The sequence below is a fragment of the Bombina bombina genome, chromosome 1 (genome assembly GCF_027579735.1).
Source record: "Bombina bombina isolate aBomBom1 chromosome 1, aBomBom1.pri, whole genome shotgun sequence".
NCBI classification, from domain to species: Eukaryota; Metazoa; Chordata; class Amphibia; order Anura; family Bombinatoridae; genus Bombina; species Bombina bombina.
In genome coordinates, this window is record NC_069499.1 from 929,432,309 (window position 1) to 929,445,737 (window position 13,429).

At 40.3% G+C, this 13,429-nt stretch overlaps 1 protein-coding gene across 2 annotated transcripts in view; it reads right to left on the reverse strand.

Annotated features, from left to right (window-relative positions):
• ASXL1 (ASXL transcriptional regulator 1) overlaps nt 1–13,429 on the reverse strand; it is a 38,689-nt gene that overhangs the window by 14,931 nt on the left and 10,329 nt on the right. For both annotated transcript variants that reach the window (XM_053698933.1, XM_053698849.1), the window contains one exon: nt 13,289–13,391. In XM_053698933.1, coding sequence (XP_053554908.1) covers nt 13,289–13,391 — 103 coding nt within the window. The remainder of the gene's footprint in view (nt 1–13,288; nt 13,392–13,429) is intronic.

Here is a 13,429-nt window from a genome sequence, read left to right on the forward strand (position 1 = left end):
TTACCGGTCCCCATGAGGGGAAAAATGACAGCCTTCCAGCATTACACAGTCTTGTTAGAAATATGGCTAGTCATACCTTAAGCAGAGAAGTCTGCTAACAGTTTCCCCCAACTGAAGTTATTCCATCTCAACAGTCCTATGTGGAAACAGCAAACGATTTTAGTTACTGCTGCTAAAATCATATTCCTCTCACAAACAGAACTCTTCATCCTTTTCTGTTTCAGAGTAAATAGTACATACCAGCACTATTTTAAAATAACAAACTCTTGATAGTAGAATAAAAAACTACAACTAAACACCATATACTCTTCACCATCTCCGTGGAGATGCTGCCTGTGCAACGGCAAAGAGAATGACTGGGGTGGGCGGAGCCTAGGAGGGACTATATGGACAGCTTTTGCTGTGCTCTTTGCCATTTCCTGTTGGGGAAGAGAATATTCCCACAAGTTATGGATGACGCCGTGGACCGGACACACCAATGTTGGAGAAAACAACTCTAATCTAGTAATACGTCAGGCTGACAAGGGGGGGGGGATCATATTACAGGATCTGACTATTTGATAGAAGCTTACAAGATACTTGGGGATAAAGATTATTACCGCAAATTATCATCAGACCCTACTGATGGATTCCTTGGTACTCTATTGAGTATCGTGAACTTTGGGTACCAAGAGGAGATTATCTCGAAAACTGAAAGACTACCTAATCCGTGTGAAACCGAATTGTGCCATTTATCATCACCTTCCGAAGGTACATAAGAATGCCCAATGTCCACCTGGGAGACCTATTACCACGGGGATTGGTAGTCTCACTGACTATATGTCTGCTTATGTTGACTGCTTCTTGCAGAGATATGTGCTCGCACTGGACTCATGCATTAAGGATTCTCCGGATCTGATTAAAAAATTGGATAGTTATGTTATCCAAGAGGATTATCTATGGATCTTGTGCAATGGACATGCCTTGTATTCTAATATTCAACACAAGCTGGGCCTTCAAGCTATATCTAAATATTTATCTGGTAATTTATATATCCCTGAATTACAGAAAGAATTTATTTCACAGCTCATTGCTTTTATATTACAATATAACTTTCATTTTTCAAGACGATTTCTATTTACAACTGAAGGAAACTGCCATGGGGACCAGGTTCGCCCAGAGTTTTGCCAACCTATTTATGGGTGTATTTGAAGATCTTAACATATATGGTTCGCAATCCCGGGCGAAACTGGTCTACTATAGCAGATATATTGATGATCTGTTTCTATGGAAGGGCGATATTACTTCAGCCCATTCCTTCATTGCACATCTGAATTCTAATGATATGGGGTTAACATTCTCAAATAAGAAAAAATCCATAGTATTTCTGGATTTGTGTTTGTCCTTTTCTTCAGACAATGGAATATTAACCACTACCCATTTTAAGACTGTAGATTGTAATAGTTATTTAAACTTTAATAGCAACCATTACAGTTCATGGAAAAACATACCATACGGACAATTCAAAAAGACTATTATGAAGCACAAAGCACTATTTTGTAAAAACGGTTTCAGGAAAAGGGATACCCTCTACATGTTATCGACGCTGGTATGAGCATGCAAAGGCCGATGAGCGACAGTCTTACTTTAAACCAAAAAACATGAATACTCAAGCCAATTATAAAGAGAACTTTACTTTCATCACGCAGTATAGCGTGAATCACATGAGGATTAAACGTATATTAAATAAACATTGGGGCCTATTATGTAGGGACCCCATATAAAGGAAACTACTCAACCCGAGCCAAGATGTGTGTTCAAACGGGCCCCCACGTTAAAACCCCCCCCCCCCCCCCACCGATCTGGCCCCAAGTAAGGTGGTTGTCCACAAAAACAAAGGTATAGATACTAGTCAAAACATAGTGGCAAAATCTAAGAATCCTACACCAATACACAAGAAACATAGGGCACCAAAGGGGGTTGTCAAATCTTTTTTAAAAAAATTGCAATATTTGTAAAAACATTAATCCTGGATGCAATTTATTTTCTTCTTATACCACTAAAAAAAAAAAACAACCACACTATTTCATCAACACCTCTCATGTACTAGTAGTTACGTAGTCTTAACTTGCAACTTCTGTGGGATCCAATATGTGGGTCGCACCTGTAGGATTGTGAGAAACAGATGGAATGAAAACTACAGAAATATGAGGAACATTCTCAAGAACCATAGTGTTCCTAAACATTGCAATATAAAACAGAATGGGTCTCTTGACACTTTCACCATTTGCCCCATGGAAACTATTCTACCTTCTTATCTATATAATAGATATAATAGACTGAGACAAAGGGAAAACTATTGGATTTACAAGGTAAAAACCTTGTTTCCCTTTGGACTCAATATGAACATGGATCTGGCCGCTTTATAAACCATTACACTAAATCATGTTCACTTTCGTAAATGTCTATATCACTTTAAGAGGTGGTTGCAACATATTGTTTTTTTCTTTAATATATGTGTATGTATACATATTTATGTAGGTACATATACCCTTATACCCACATGTCTGTGTGTATATATATATATATATATATATATATATATATATATATATATATATATATATATACATACATACATACATACATATACATACATACATATATCTGATATTCACACCACTTTTAAACACCTAGACCTTTTTAATATATTTTTTTGATTTATATATTGCACAGCCTATGGCTGTATAGATTAAGTCCTGTCCCCCTTTTTTGGTCACCACATGGTTACTCCCTATGGGACACACACCTCATATTTTAGGTTCTCACGTTAATCATTTTTATTATATATTTCATGGCACATCCACACAATATTATATATATATATATTATTTTTTTTTAATAGGAGCATTTATTTTTTAAGACACGATGAGTCCACGGATCAACTTAATTACTAATGGGATATTCAAATCCTGGTCAGCAGGAGGCGGCAAAGAGCACCACAGCAGAGCTGTTAAATAGCTCCTCCCTTCCCTCCCACTCCAGTCATTCTCTTTGCCTACGTTAGTGATAGGAAGAGGTAAAGTGAGGTGTTAGAAAATATTCTTCAATCAAGACTATTATTTTTAAAGTAGTGCAAGATTGTGTCCTAGGGTGTAGCCGTAGTCCATGTCAGTCTCTTCAGTAGAGCTTTGATGGCTTTAGAGCAATGGGAACTTGTGGGACATAATTTTCACTGTGCCTCCCATACACTTATGCTGCCCCTATCCTGATAGCCTAAGTAAGATGACTCAGGCTTTATCTTTATCCACAGGGCTATGGAGGGAGAGGACCTCTTAAATCTGCCCTGCTGTCGGGCAGATTTCAAAGGTAAGTGCTGACTTTATTCTGGGTCTGAAGCAAGAAAAGCATTCAGGACAGAGGAAGTATAGCACTTTACTGGGAAATAAATCTCCTATATATTTATTAAGGAGGATCCTGTGACAGCATGTTACTAGCAGGCACAGGGGCTGAGGAGAGTGGCTTTCTGGGGGCACTTGAACTGAGCTGAATACAAAACGGGCTCAGGAGAAATGTCCAATAACAGAGGGCTAAACCACTTATGTGATCGCTGGTAAATCACCTGTATAATTTTTATATGTAATGCACTTATTTTATACCTAACTTTCGGTATTACTATCTGCCCCAGGTTCACAAAGAGGGTTTCACTTATCCCCCGGTAACCTATTTCTAAGATAACGGAGAGCGTGTATTGTTACGCCCACGAAGGGCAGGGTTATGTTCGGCGCCATTTTCTGGAAGGCGCAATTTACAATCTCTAGGTTTTACTATAAGGGAAACTCTGAGATGCGTGTTATCACGCCCACGAGGGGCGGAGCTATGTTGGAGGTCGAATTAGGCTGTACTCGCTTCTTTTCTTCAGTCCATCGGAAGGTGGAGCTTTTAGTACTCAGTGCTTTCATCTATGTGCATCCGGAAAGCACTACAGCTGTGCTTCGGATCTGTTTAGGATCTAAGGCATGAAGCTACAAGGGTTAAGGAGTATTAGAAGGGCACCTCAGCAAGATTTAGCCGAGGTGTAAGTACAATATTTGCGTGCTAATTTAAGTACTTCTGCACACAAAGATAAAAGTTACAGTTTTAAAAGTTAGAGAGAAAGTAACATTTTTTATTTGTTGATCTTTATTAAAAGAATTTCAACTGTTATTGGTTTAATCCATCCTTTGTGTCTTAGGATGGAACAGGAGCTCACAAAAAATGAGTTACTTTTTAAATTTAAAAAAAAAAGACAATAGCATTTTTGTGTGTCAATTTTTATCAAAAAATTTCTCTCTTTTCTGAACCTACTCTTTCTAAGGCTTTTTGCTGTTTGGGAGTCTGTTGACCATGGTCAATCTGTGCCACAAAATTCTCCTATAAAAGTGTCCCACTAAATGTTATGGCCCACATGCAGTGCCCTGCGCTTCCTCCAACACTCCACTTGGAGTTACTTTAGGTTTCATTCATTATAGGTTTTCCCACGAGGTAGAAAACATTATGAGGAATTATTTTCAATTATTTAGGTCAATAGAAAATGGTTGACTTAGTAGTTGCTATTCCGAATGGTTCTTCCCCGTTGCCTGATAGAGGAAGATTCTTCGGGATTACCTGAGAGAGAATTCCCAGACTCAGATGGAATAATATCTTTATTTGTTCTGAGGTTGTTTTTCTTTCAGTTTTTTTTTCTAGCTTGAACACTTCCATTTGTTAATTTAGGAGGTTTTAGCTACCCTGGGTGACTCCGACATTACCAGTGTAATCTATCCTAGTGCGTCCAGTAAGTTATTAGGAATGGAAAAGACTGCATTCCCTATATTTAAAAAGATGTTTTCCATAGCCGACTTAGCTAAAGAGGCTGGGCAAACATTCCCTAGGGTGGAAGGAGTAGTTTTCAGCTTAGCTAAGAGAACTACGATACCCTTAGAGGATCTATGAGTAAGGCAGGAGCTGAAACATGTTAGAACACTGCTTTCCTAGCTCTCTTTGATTTTATTCTTACACTGGGAGTATGTATGCTTTTATCCATACACTGTTTATGTCAATAAACGTTAAGTTTTAAAATTTGAGCCTGTTTGCCCCAACGCCCTGCCTCGCCTTTTTTCTTTTTTTTGTATCACTGGATGATTGGCAGACTAGCAGGAAGTCTGCTGGCGGTTTGCAGGGAACGCTGAAATCGGCTGCATTACTATACAGGAGTTACAACTTCTATGTTTGCACCTGATGCTGACATAACAGGAGGAGGATCAACCTTAGAGGAGACAGACCGGGACTGAAGCCTGAGCAGTGAACAGCGGAAGGCTATCGACGGAGTAACAGGTACTGTGTCTCCCTTCAGCAGCTTGTTAGGCTTTCATTTTCAGAGAGTAATCTGTTTATTTTTGATCTTCTGTTTCGCGCACCTGTTTGAGCGCTGTTAAAGGGAATATTTGGAGGAGTGAAACCCTTAGAGGATAATTGGGTTTTTCAAAAGTCCTATGGACAAAAATTAGAAAAGGGATGTACACCAGGGCTTACAATGGTAACCAGCTGGGTACTTTACTACCGTCACTAGTGTGACGGCATATTGGTTTGACGCGCTGTCTGATGCTACTAAGACAAACTCCCCTGGATAAAAATCCAGGATAGGATAAAAGCTTTCAAGTTGGCTAATTCCGTTATTTCAAATTCTTTCCTTCAAGTTATCAAACTGGGAGCATAGGTTTCAGGTTTCTCTGTTCCAGCTCACAGAGCTTTATGGTTAGAACTTTGTTCTACGGAAGTATGCTCTAAGTCTAAGCTTTTAGTGATTCCTTACAAGGGGAAGACCTTGTTGGGACCTAGCTTGACGGAAATAATATCTTTTGGAATTTAAAACCTACAAAAAAAACAAACAAAAAAAACAAAACAACAAATAAGCCTGCTGTTGAATCAAACACAGCGTGAAGGACATGTCCCCGATCCGAGACAGGGTCTTGTAGGGGGCAGACTTTCAGTCTTCGCTCAGGCTTGGGTTTGAGATGTTCAGGATCCCTGGGCAATAGATAATATTGTCCCAGGGGCACAAATCAGAGTTCACAAAAGTTTCCTTCCAGAGGCAGGTTTCTGCTTTCAAGATTATCCGCAGATCAGATAAAGGGAGAGGCGTTCTAAAACTGCGTATGAGACCTCTCAGACCTGGCAGTGATTGTTCCAGTTCCACTACGGGTACAGGGTCTGTTTTTTTTTGTCTTAATCTGTTTGTGGTTTCCAAATAAGAGGGAACCTTCAGACCACCTTTAGATCTCAGGAGTCTAAACAAATACATTTCTTAGTGTATTGTCCTTCAAGATGGAAACTATTTGTTCCATTCTCCTTTGATCGAAGAGGGTCAATTTATGACAGCAGTACCTTCAAGTTCTAAGGTTTGCCTTTCTGGACAAATGCTTCCAGTTTGTGGCTCTTCCTTTCGGTCTTGCCACAGCTCTCAAGGAGTTCTCCAGCTCTGGGATCGCTGTTGGCGGTGCTTCGGTTACGGGGCATTGCAGTGACGCTCTATCTGGACGACTTCCTAGTCCATGCGCCATCCTTACAGCAAGCAAGATGTCACACAGACATGGTGTTATCCTTCCCGCAATATCACGGGTGGAAGGTAAATTTGGAGAAGAGTTCCTCAGTCCCAAGCACAAGGGTAACTTTCTGGGGAACTATAATAGATTCCATATCAATGAGGATTTTTCTGACAGAATGTCAGGAAATCAGAGTTATTGATACTTGTCTAGTCATTCAGTCCACTCCTCAGCCTTCAGTGCATGGAGGTTATCGGGATGCTGGTGGCAATGGACATCATCCCGTTTGCTCGGTTCCATCTCAGACCTCTGCATTTAAGTATCGGAGATCATACAGATTTGTCTCCTCGAATACTACTGGAGCAGGAGACAAGGGATCCTCTTCAATGGTGTTGTCTCTGGATCATCTCTTTCAGGGAACCCGTTTTCGCAGACCATCTTGGGTGATTGTGACAACAGATGCCAGCCTTCTAGGGTGGGGAGCAGTCTTGAAGCTCCCTAAGGGAGGGCTCATAGGGTTTGGACTCAGTCAAAGTCTGTTCTTCCTACATTCTGGAGCGGAGAGCAATCTACAATTTTCTTCTGGCCTGGCCTTAGTTAGCCTCGGTCCAGTTTCTCAGGTTCCAGTCGCACAAAATAATGTTAGTGACTTACATCAATCATCAGGGAGGAACGAGGAGTTCCTTGGCGATGACAGAGGTATCAAAATAATTCAGTGGGCGGAGGCCCATTCTTGCTGCCTGTCGACGATCCACATCCCAGGGGTGGACTACTGGGAGGAGTTTTTTCTGAACAGGCAGACTTTTCTTCCGGAAGAGTGAGAACTCCATCCGGAAGTGTTCTCTAATTTTTATTTTTTCCCCCTCCATTTGCTCTTCTTCCTCAGGTCATTGCTCGAATCAAGCAGGAGAGGGTATCAGTGATCCTCATAGCACCGGCTTAGCAACGCAGGATATGGTATGCAAATCTGGGGGACATGTCATCTTTGCCACCTTGGAGACTTCCGTTGAGGAAGGGCCTTCTAGTCAAGGGCCCCCCCTTCTCTCACATCTGGTTTCTCTGAAACTGGCTGCTTGGAGATTGAACGCTTAATATTATCCAAGGGGGATTTTCTGACTTGGTCATTGAGACCATGATTTAGGTTCGGAAGCCTTTCACTAGAAAAATGTATCATTAGATGTGGTGTAAATATCTCTATTGGTGTGAATCCATGGGCTACTCATGGAGTAGAGTTAGGATTCCTAGAATTTTGTCTTTTCTCCAAGAGGGTTTGGATAAAGGTTTATCGTCAAGTCCCCTAAAAGGTCAAATCTCTGTCTATTTTGTTTCTCAAACGTCTGGCCGGTGTCCCAGATGTACAATCATTTTGTCAGGCCTTGGTCAGGATCAGGCCTGTGTTCATACCAGTTACTCCTCCATGGAGTCAGAATTTAGTTCTCAGAGTTCTTCAAGGGGCTCCGTTTGAACCTATGCATTCCTTAGATATTAAGTCATTATCTTGGAAAGTTTTATTTCTTGTTGCTATTTCTTTTGCTCGAAGAGTGTCAGAGCTCTTGGCATTACATTTGGAGTCTCCTTATCTTATTTCCATTCAGATAAGGTAGTTTTTACGTACTAAATTAGGATTTCTTCCTAAGGTTGTTCTGATCGGAATATTAATCAGGAGATTCTTGTTCCTTGTGTCCTAATCCTTCTTTTCAGAGGGAAAGACTTCTGCAGAATTTTGACGTGGTCTGTGCTTTAGTTTTACCGGCAGGCGACTAAAGACTGTTGTCAGTCTTCTTTGTTTTTTCTCAAGAAAATGTAAGGGTCAGAAAGCTACGGCTACTTCTTTCTTTTTGGCTGAAGAGTATCATATGTTTTGCATATGAAACTGCTGGACAACAGCCTCCCGAGAGTGATACGGCTCGTTCCACTAGGGCTGTTGCTTCCTCATGGGCATTAAAAAAATGAAGCTTCTGTGGATCAGATTTGCTAGGCTGCAACTTGGTCCTCTTCACACTTTTTCAAAGTTCTATAATTTGTTTCGGCTGAGGCCGTTTTTGGGAGAAAGGTTCTTCAAACAGTGGTGTCTTCCCTATCTTGTCCCTGTCGTATCATCTGTGTACTCTAGCTTGGGTATTGAATCCCATTAGTAATTAAGATGATCCGTGGACTCATCGTGCCTTAAAAAAGAAAATTTATGCTTACCTGATAAATGTATTTCTTTTTTGACACAATGAGTCCACGGCCCGCTCTGTTTTTGTAGACAGGTTGTGGGTTATGTAAACTTCAGACACCTCTGCACCTTGGCTTTTCCTTTCTCTTCCTAACTTCGGTCGAATGACTGGAGTGGGAGGGAAGGGAGGAGCTATTTAACAGCTCTGCTGTGGTGCTCTTTGCCTCCTCCTGCTGACCGGGAGGTGAATATCCCATTAGTAATTAAGATGATCCATGGACTCGTGTCAAAAAAGAAATATATCAGGTAAGCATAAAATTTTCTTTTTTTATCTAAGTAAGATTGAGCAGATTACACAGAAGGATCTATTATAATTAGACTTTTTAGTCGAGTTATTAGTCACTCGTTTTTATTAACATTTTATATCACTCTGTCTAGGGTTTATATTTTATAGATTATGTCACTATTGCATATAACACATCATTATTAGTTCACTTATGACATTTTAATTTAATGTTTATATTTACTGATATTATTATGACCGATATCTATTACCTTGACACCCTATGCGATAAGATAAGTAGTAGGCTACTAAGTCTTATTATCCAACTCTATACTGTTACTGATATCCCTTTATGATCCCATTTATTAATAGAAGGTTATATACACTTTATCTTTAGATTCCCTTAGCCATATTTGAGATTTTACTCTCCATACTTTGTACTTAACGTTTATAATAGTACATAGCCTACATATGATTTATCGTCAATAGTACCCAGCTATATATATGATCTCGATTTCTTGACTGTCACTTGATTATTGGCTATTTGCCGCTCGCGCCCGCTGTTCACGATTGTAGCTTCAGTGTGCCTGTATTTTGTTCATTATTTTGGTTGCCATGGTGACTGATATTTACTATCCTCCCCTTTTTGGGCGGAGTATCATACTAGGTTCACCATCTAGATTGGATAGCATGCGTCAGTGATGGGTGTAGCAGCTGTGGAATAGTTAGTTTTAAGTGTAGCAGCTGTGGAATAGTTTGTATAGCCTGAGGAAACGGTGCAGTGCCACTGAGAAACACATTGCTGTTTTTGGATCTTTTGGACCTACATCCATTTGGCATCTATCACCACTGACTGACTGTTAAGGCTCCCTGTGGATATCCCTGGACTCCTATCACGGTGGGACGAGGATTACATCTGCCAAAGATCTGCCGGGTGACTTATATGGTTCCGGCCTGCCTGTTTAGCACACACGTGCTTTCCACCAAGTGAATAAGATTTAGACATATACTTGGTGCGACTTGGTGATCTGCACTATGTGGCGCCCTCTACTTTTTGTATCTTAGATATCCTACACTAGTTTGAGCTAGAAGGTGATTGGTGCCTGCACACATTTATCTCTTGTGATTGGCTGACTTAATGTGTTTAGCTACCTCTCAGTAGTGTATTACTGCTCCTTCAGCAAAGGATATCAAGGGAATGAAGCAACAGAAGTAAATTGAAAAGTTGTTTAAAACTGTATGCTCTATTTGAACCCTGAAAAAAAGAAAAAAAAAAAATAGTTTCATGTCCCTTTAAGAATTGGAACATCACACGCAGAAGCACAAACAAATGCCAACCATGTATTTTAGAGTCAGAGACACCCAGCTATGACACAATGTCCCAGGCAGACACACAAATTAACACCATGCACAATGACTAGGGCTGAACAAATACAAGATGGCAGGTCACCACTGAGGCTGGAAGTTACAGATTGGCAGCCAAGATTTTTTTTTTGACGAGTGAAATACATAGACTCACACATATACATACATATTTTTTGGGCAGCAAAAAAAAAATAACTGTCCCACTTTCTAGATTTCATTCATTCTCTTATCTATTAGATAACTGCCACTGTCATAATGATCACCGTTGGGATTAACCTCTTTCAATAGTGGTCACATCTTATTTTTACACTTAAAAAGGATAGTAAAGCTAAACTTTCATGATTCAGATAGAGAATGCAATTGTAAACAACTTTCCAATTGACTTCTATTATCAAATTTAAATGTGTTCTTTTAATATCATTTGTTGAAGAGTGTACTTAGGTAGGTTCAGGAGCAGCAGTGCACTGCCGGTAGCTAGATGGTGGTTGCAAACCTGGCTCACCAGATATTTTCAGCTAGCTCCTAGTAGTGCATTGCCGATTCCAAACCTACAAAGAATACCAATAGAGCAAATTAACAGAAGCTAGAAAGTTGTTTATAATGGCATGCTCTATTTGAAGTACCATAAAAAAAAAAGAAATGTGGATTTCATGTCCCTTTAACAGTTATCTACAGGTGATTATAGAAATGACAAGCACTCGTGACAGAAGAGCATCCCCCCTACGTAAGGAAGTGAATCCCTTATTTCATATGGAGGGTGTTGTAAATGTAGAATATGCCCAGAATCATAAGATGGAGCCACTGTAGTGTCGAAACCTGCGACCCGTCGGAATGTGCGACTGTGACGTCACCACATTCCTGAGCGCACACGTGACTGGTTGCAAAATCAGATGCAACAGCTGTCTCATCGGATTTTGCAACCAGAAAATGCACATGTGACAGACGGGTCGCACAATCCGATAGTACACCTCTGTTCCTAATAACATTAAAGGGACAGTCTACCATAGAATTGTTATTGTTTTAAAAGATAGATAATCCCTTTATTACCCATTCCCCAGTTTTGCATAAACAACACAGTTATATTAATACACCGTAGCAGCAAATATAGAGCAATTTACTCCTATATTTAAAAATTAACGGATGCAGCAGTGGCGGCAGGGCCAAAACCTCCATCGGATTCTGAATGTGCAATAAATGCGTATCAGTGTGCTACATTATTAATGGCACTGGATTTATTAGATCATACTGTTAGGGTTAGTCAATGTTTTAGCAGTTTGTGTTTAGTATTTGTGACGTTTATAAACCTTAGTTTGAGACAACAGTAACACTAGTCAAACAGCACATAACTATGTAGTGAGAATAGTATGTGCACCACATTCTGATACGTTTCAAGCCTCCCTCAGAGCAGTCAGCGTACCAGGGTTGGTCCCCGGGAGGAGGGGCGGGGCATGGCCTGGGAAGGTGGTGTCTCTAGCAGGTGACTGGTAGTTTGGCGTTACTGTAGCATGTGAGTGGCCCATCAGAATTTACAACCACCAAGGGGGGCTGGGGGGGGGGGAGGTTTTGGCCATTGGATTTTGCAAACAGGCTATCGCACATGTTCAGCTCCTTAATAGTACCCTAATAAGTGTTCATCTGACGCATGCTCTATAGCCTGGTTGCAAAATCTGATGGCCAAAACCTCTATCGGATTCTGAGACGGCCCCTAGCACAACATAAACAACAACCCTTATTTAGCCTTCCGCTGTCAATAGCCGATTTAGGCTCTGACTAACGAGTCGGACATGGCAATTAGGGGGCCCTGCCACCACTGCTGCATCCATTAATTTAAATATAGGAGTAAATGGTTCAATATATTTGTTGCTACGAGTCCGATTGCCAATTACACTGACAGCAAATTGTTGGAGATCAAAACATATAAGGTCAGTAATGCTGCCCCTCAAATACTATTTGATTTACTAGTCCAATCTCTCTTAATGTTATTAGGAACAGAGGCGTACTATCGGATTGTGCAACCCGTCTGTCGCATGCGCACTTTCTGGTTGCAAATTACGATGACAGACAGCTGTTCCGTCTGATTTTGCAACCGGTCACGTGTGCGCTCAGGAATGTGGTGATGCCACGGTTGCGCATTCCGACACTACACCACCACTACTCCATACAGTAAATACAATAGATACATGGCTGCTGTTTTATAGCAATCACCTACCAGTACCAATGAGATGGTACTTCTAATTGGAGGGTACTCTCCTCTTACCTAAAGTCAACCTACCTCCATTCAAGAACTCATCTGGTACCAAATTAGAAAAATACACTTTCCGTAAGTTCAACACAAATGTATTACAATGGGAGCTTTAGGGTTGAGTCTCAAATATTACAGAGAAATGTGCAGTTATCGGATTACTCAAAGAACAGTAAATTTTTAACCTAAAAAGAACACCATCATAAATTGTTGTTTTAAATGGCACATTTTTCTTTCACTTAATAGTTCACAGGTTATCATTTTATTTAACTCAAGGATCATAACCTCATCACTTTAATTTCTTTATCCAGGAATCATATTCCCAAAGACTTGACATATCTAAACCCACCCAGTGGGACCCAGATTTAGTCATTATTATGGAGCTTGATACATCTATGGGGCAATGGCTCTAGGGTTAGATATCTTATTAGAAGAAGATAAGGGACAATTTGGGCACACCTTTATTGAATTTTAAAAAGTGTGTCTACTTCTATTATTTTTTTTCCATTATAAGTTTGAAATGATTTATTTTACCAACCATGGTTCACAAAGAAACAGCCCCACAGAGAAATATTCTAGCCAAGGTTCTTTAACAGGTGACTTGTGTTTCAGCCTGTGACAATACCATAGTCAACCATGGAGTCTTCATTCTCTCTTCAGATGGCAATTCTCCCCTCCCCCAGTCAGTATCCACTCACCAGTCTTTACTGCAGTGTCTTCATTCAACTTTCTGTTTTTCTCATCCTCTGTATCATTTGCCTCAGGCAGAGTCACAACACGATTCCATTGCAGAGCATTTTTCTGAGAAGCAACAAAACATCTAAAGATCAAACAAGATC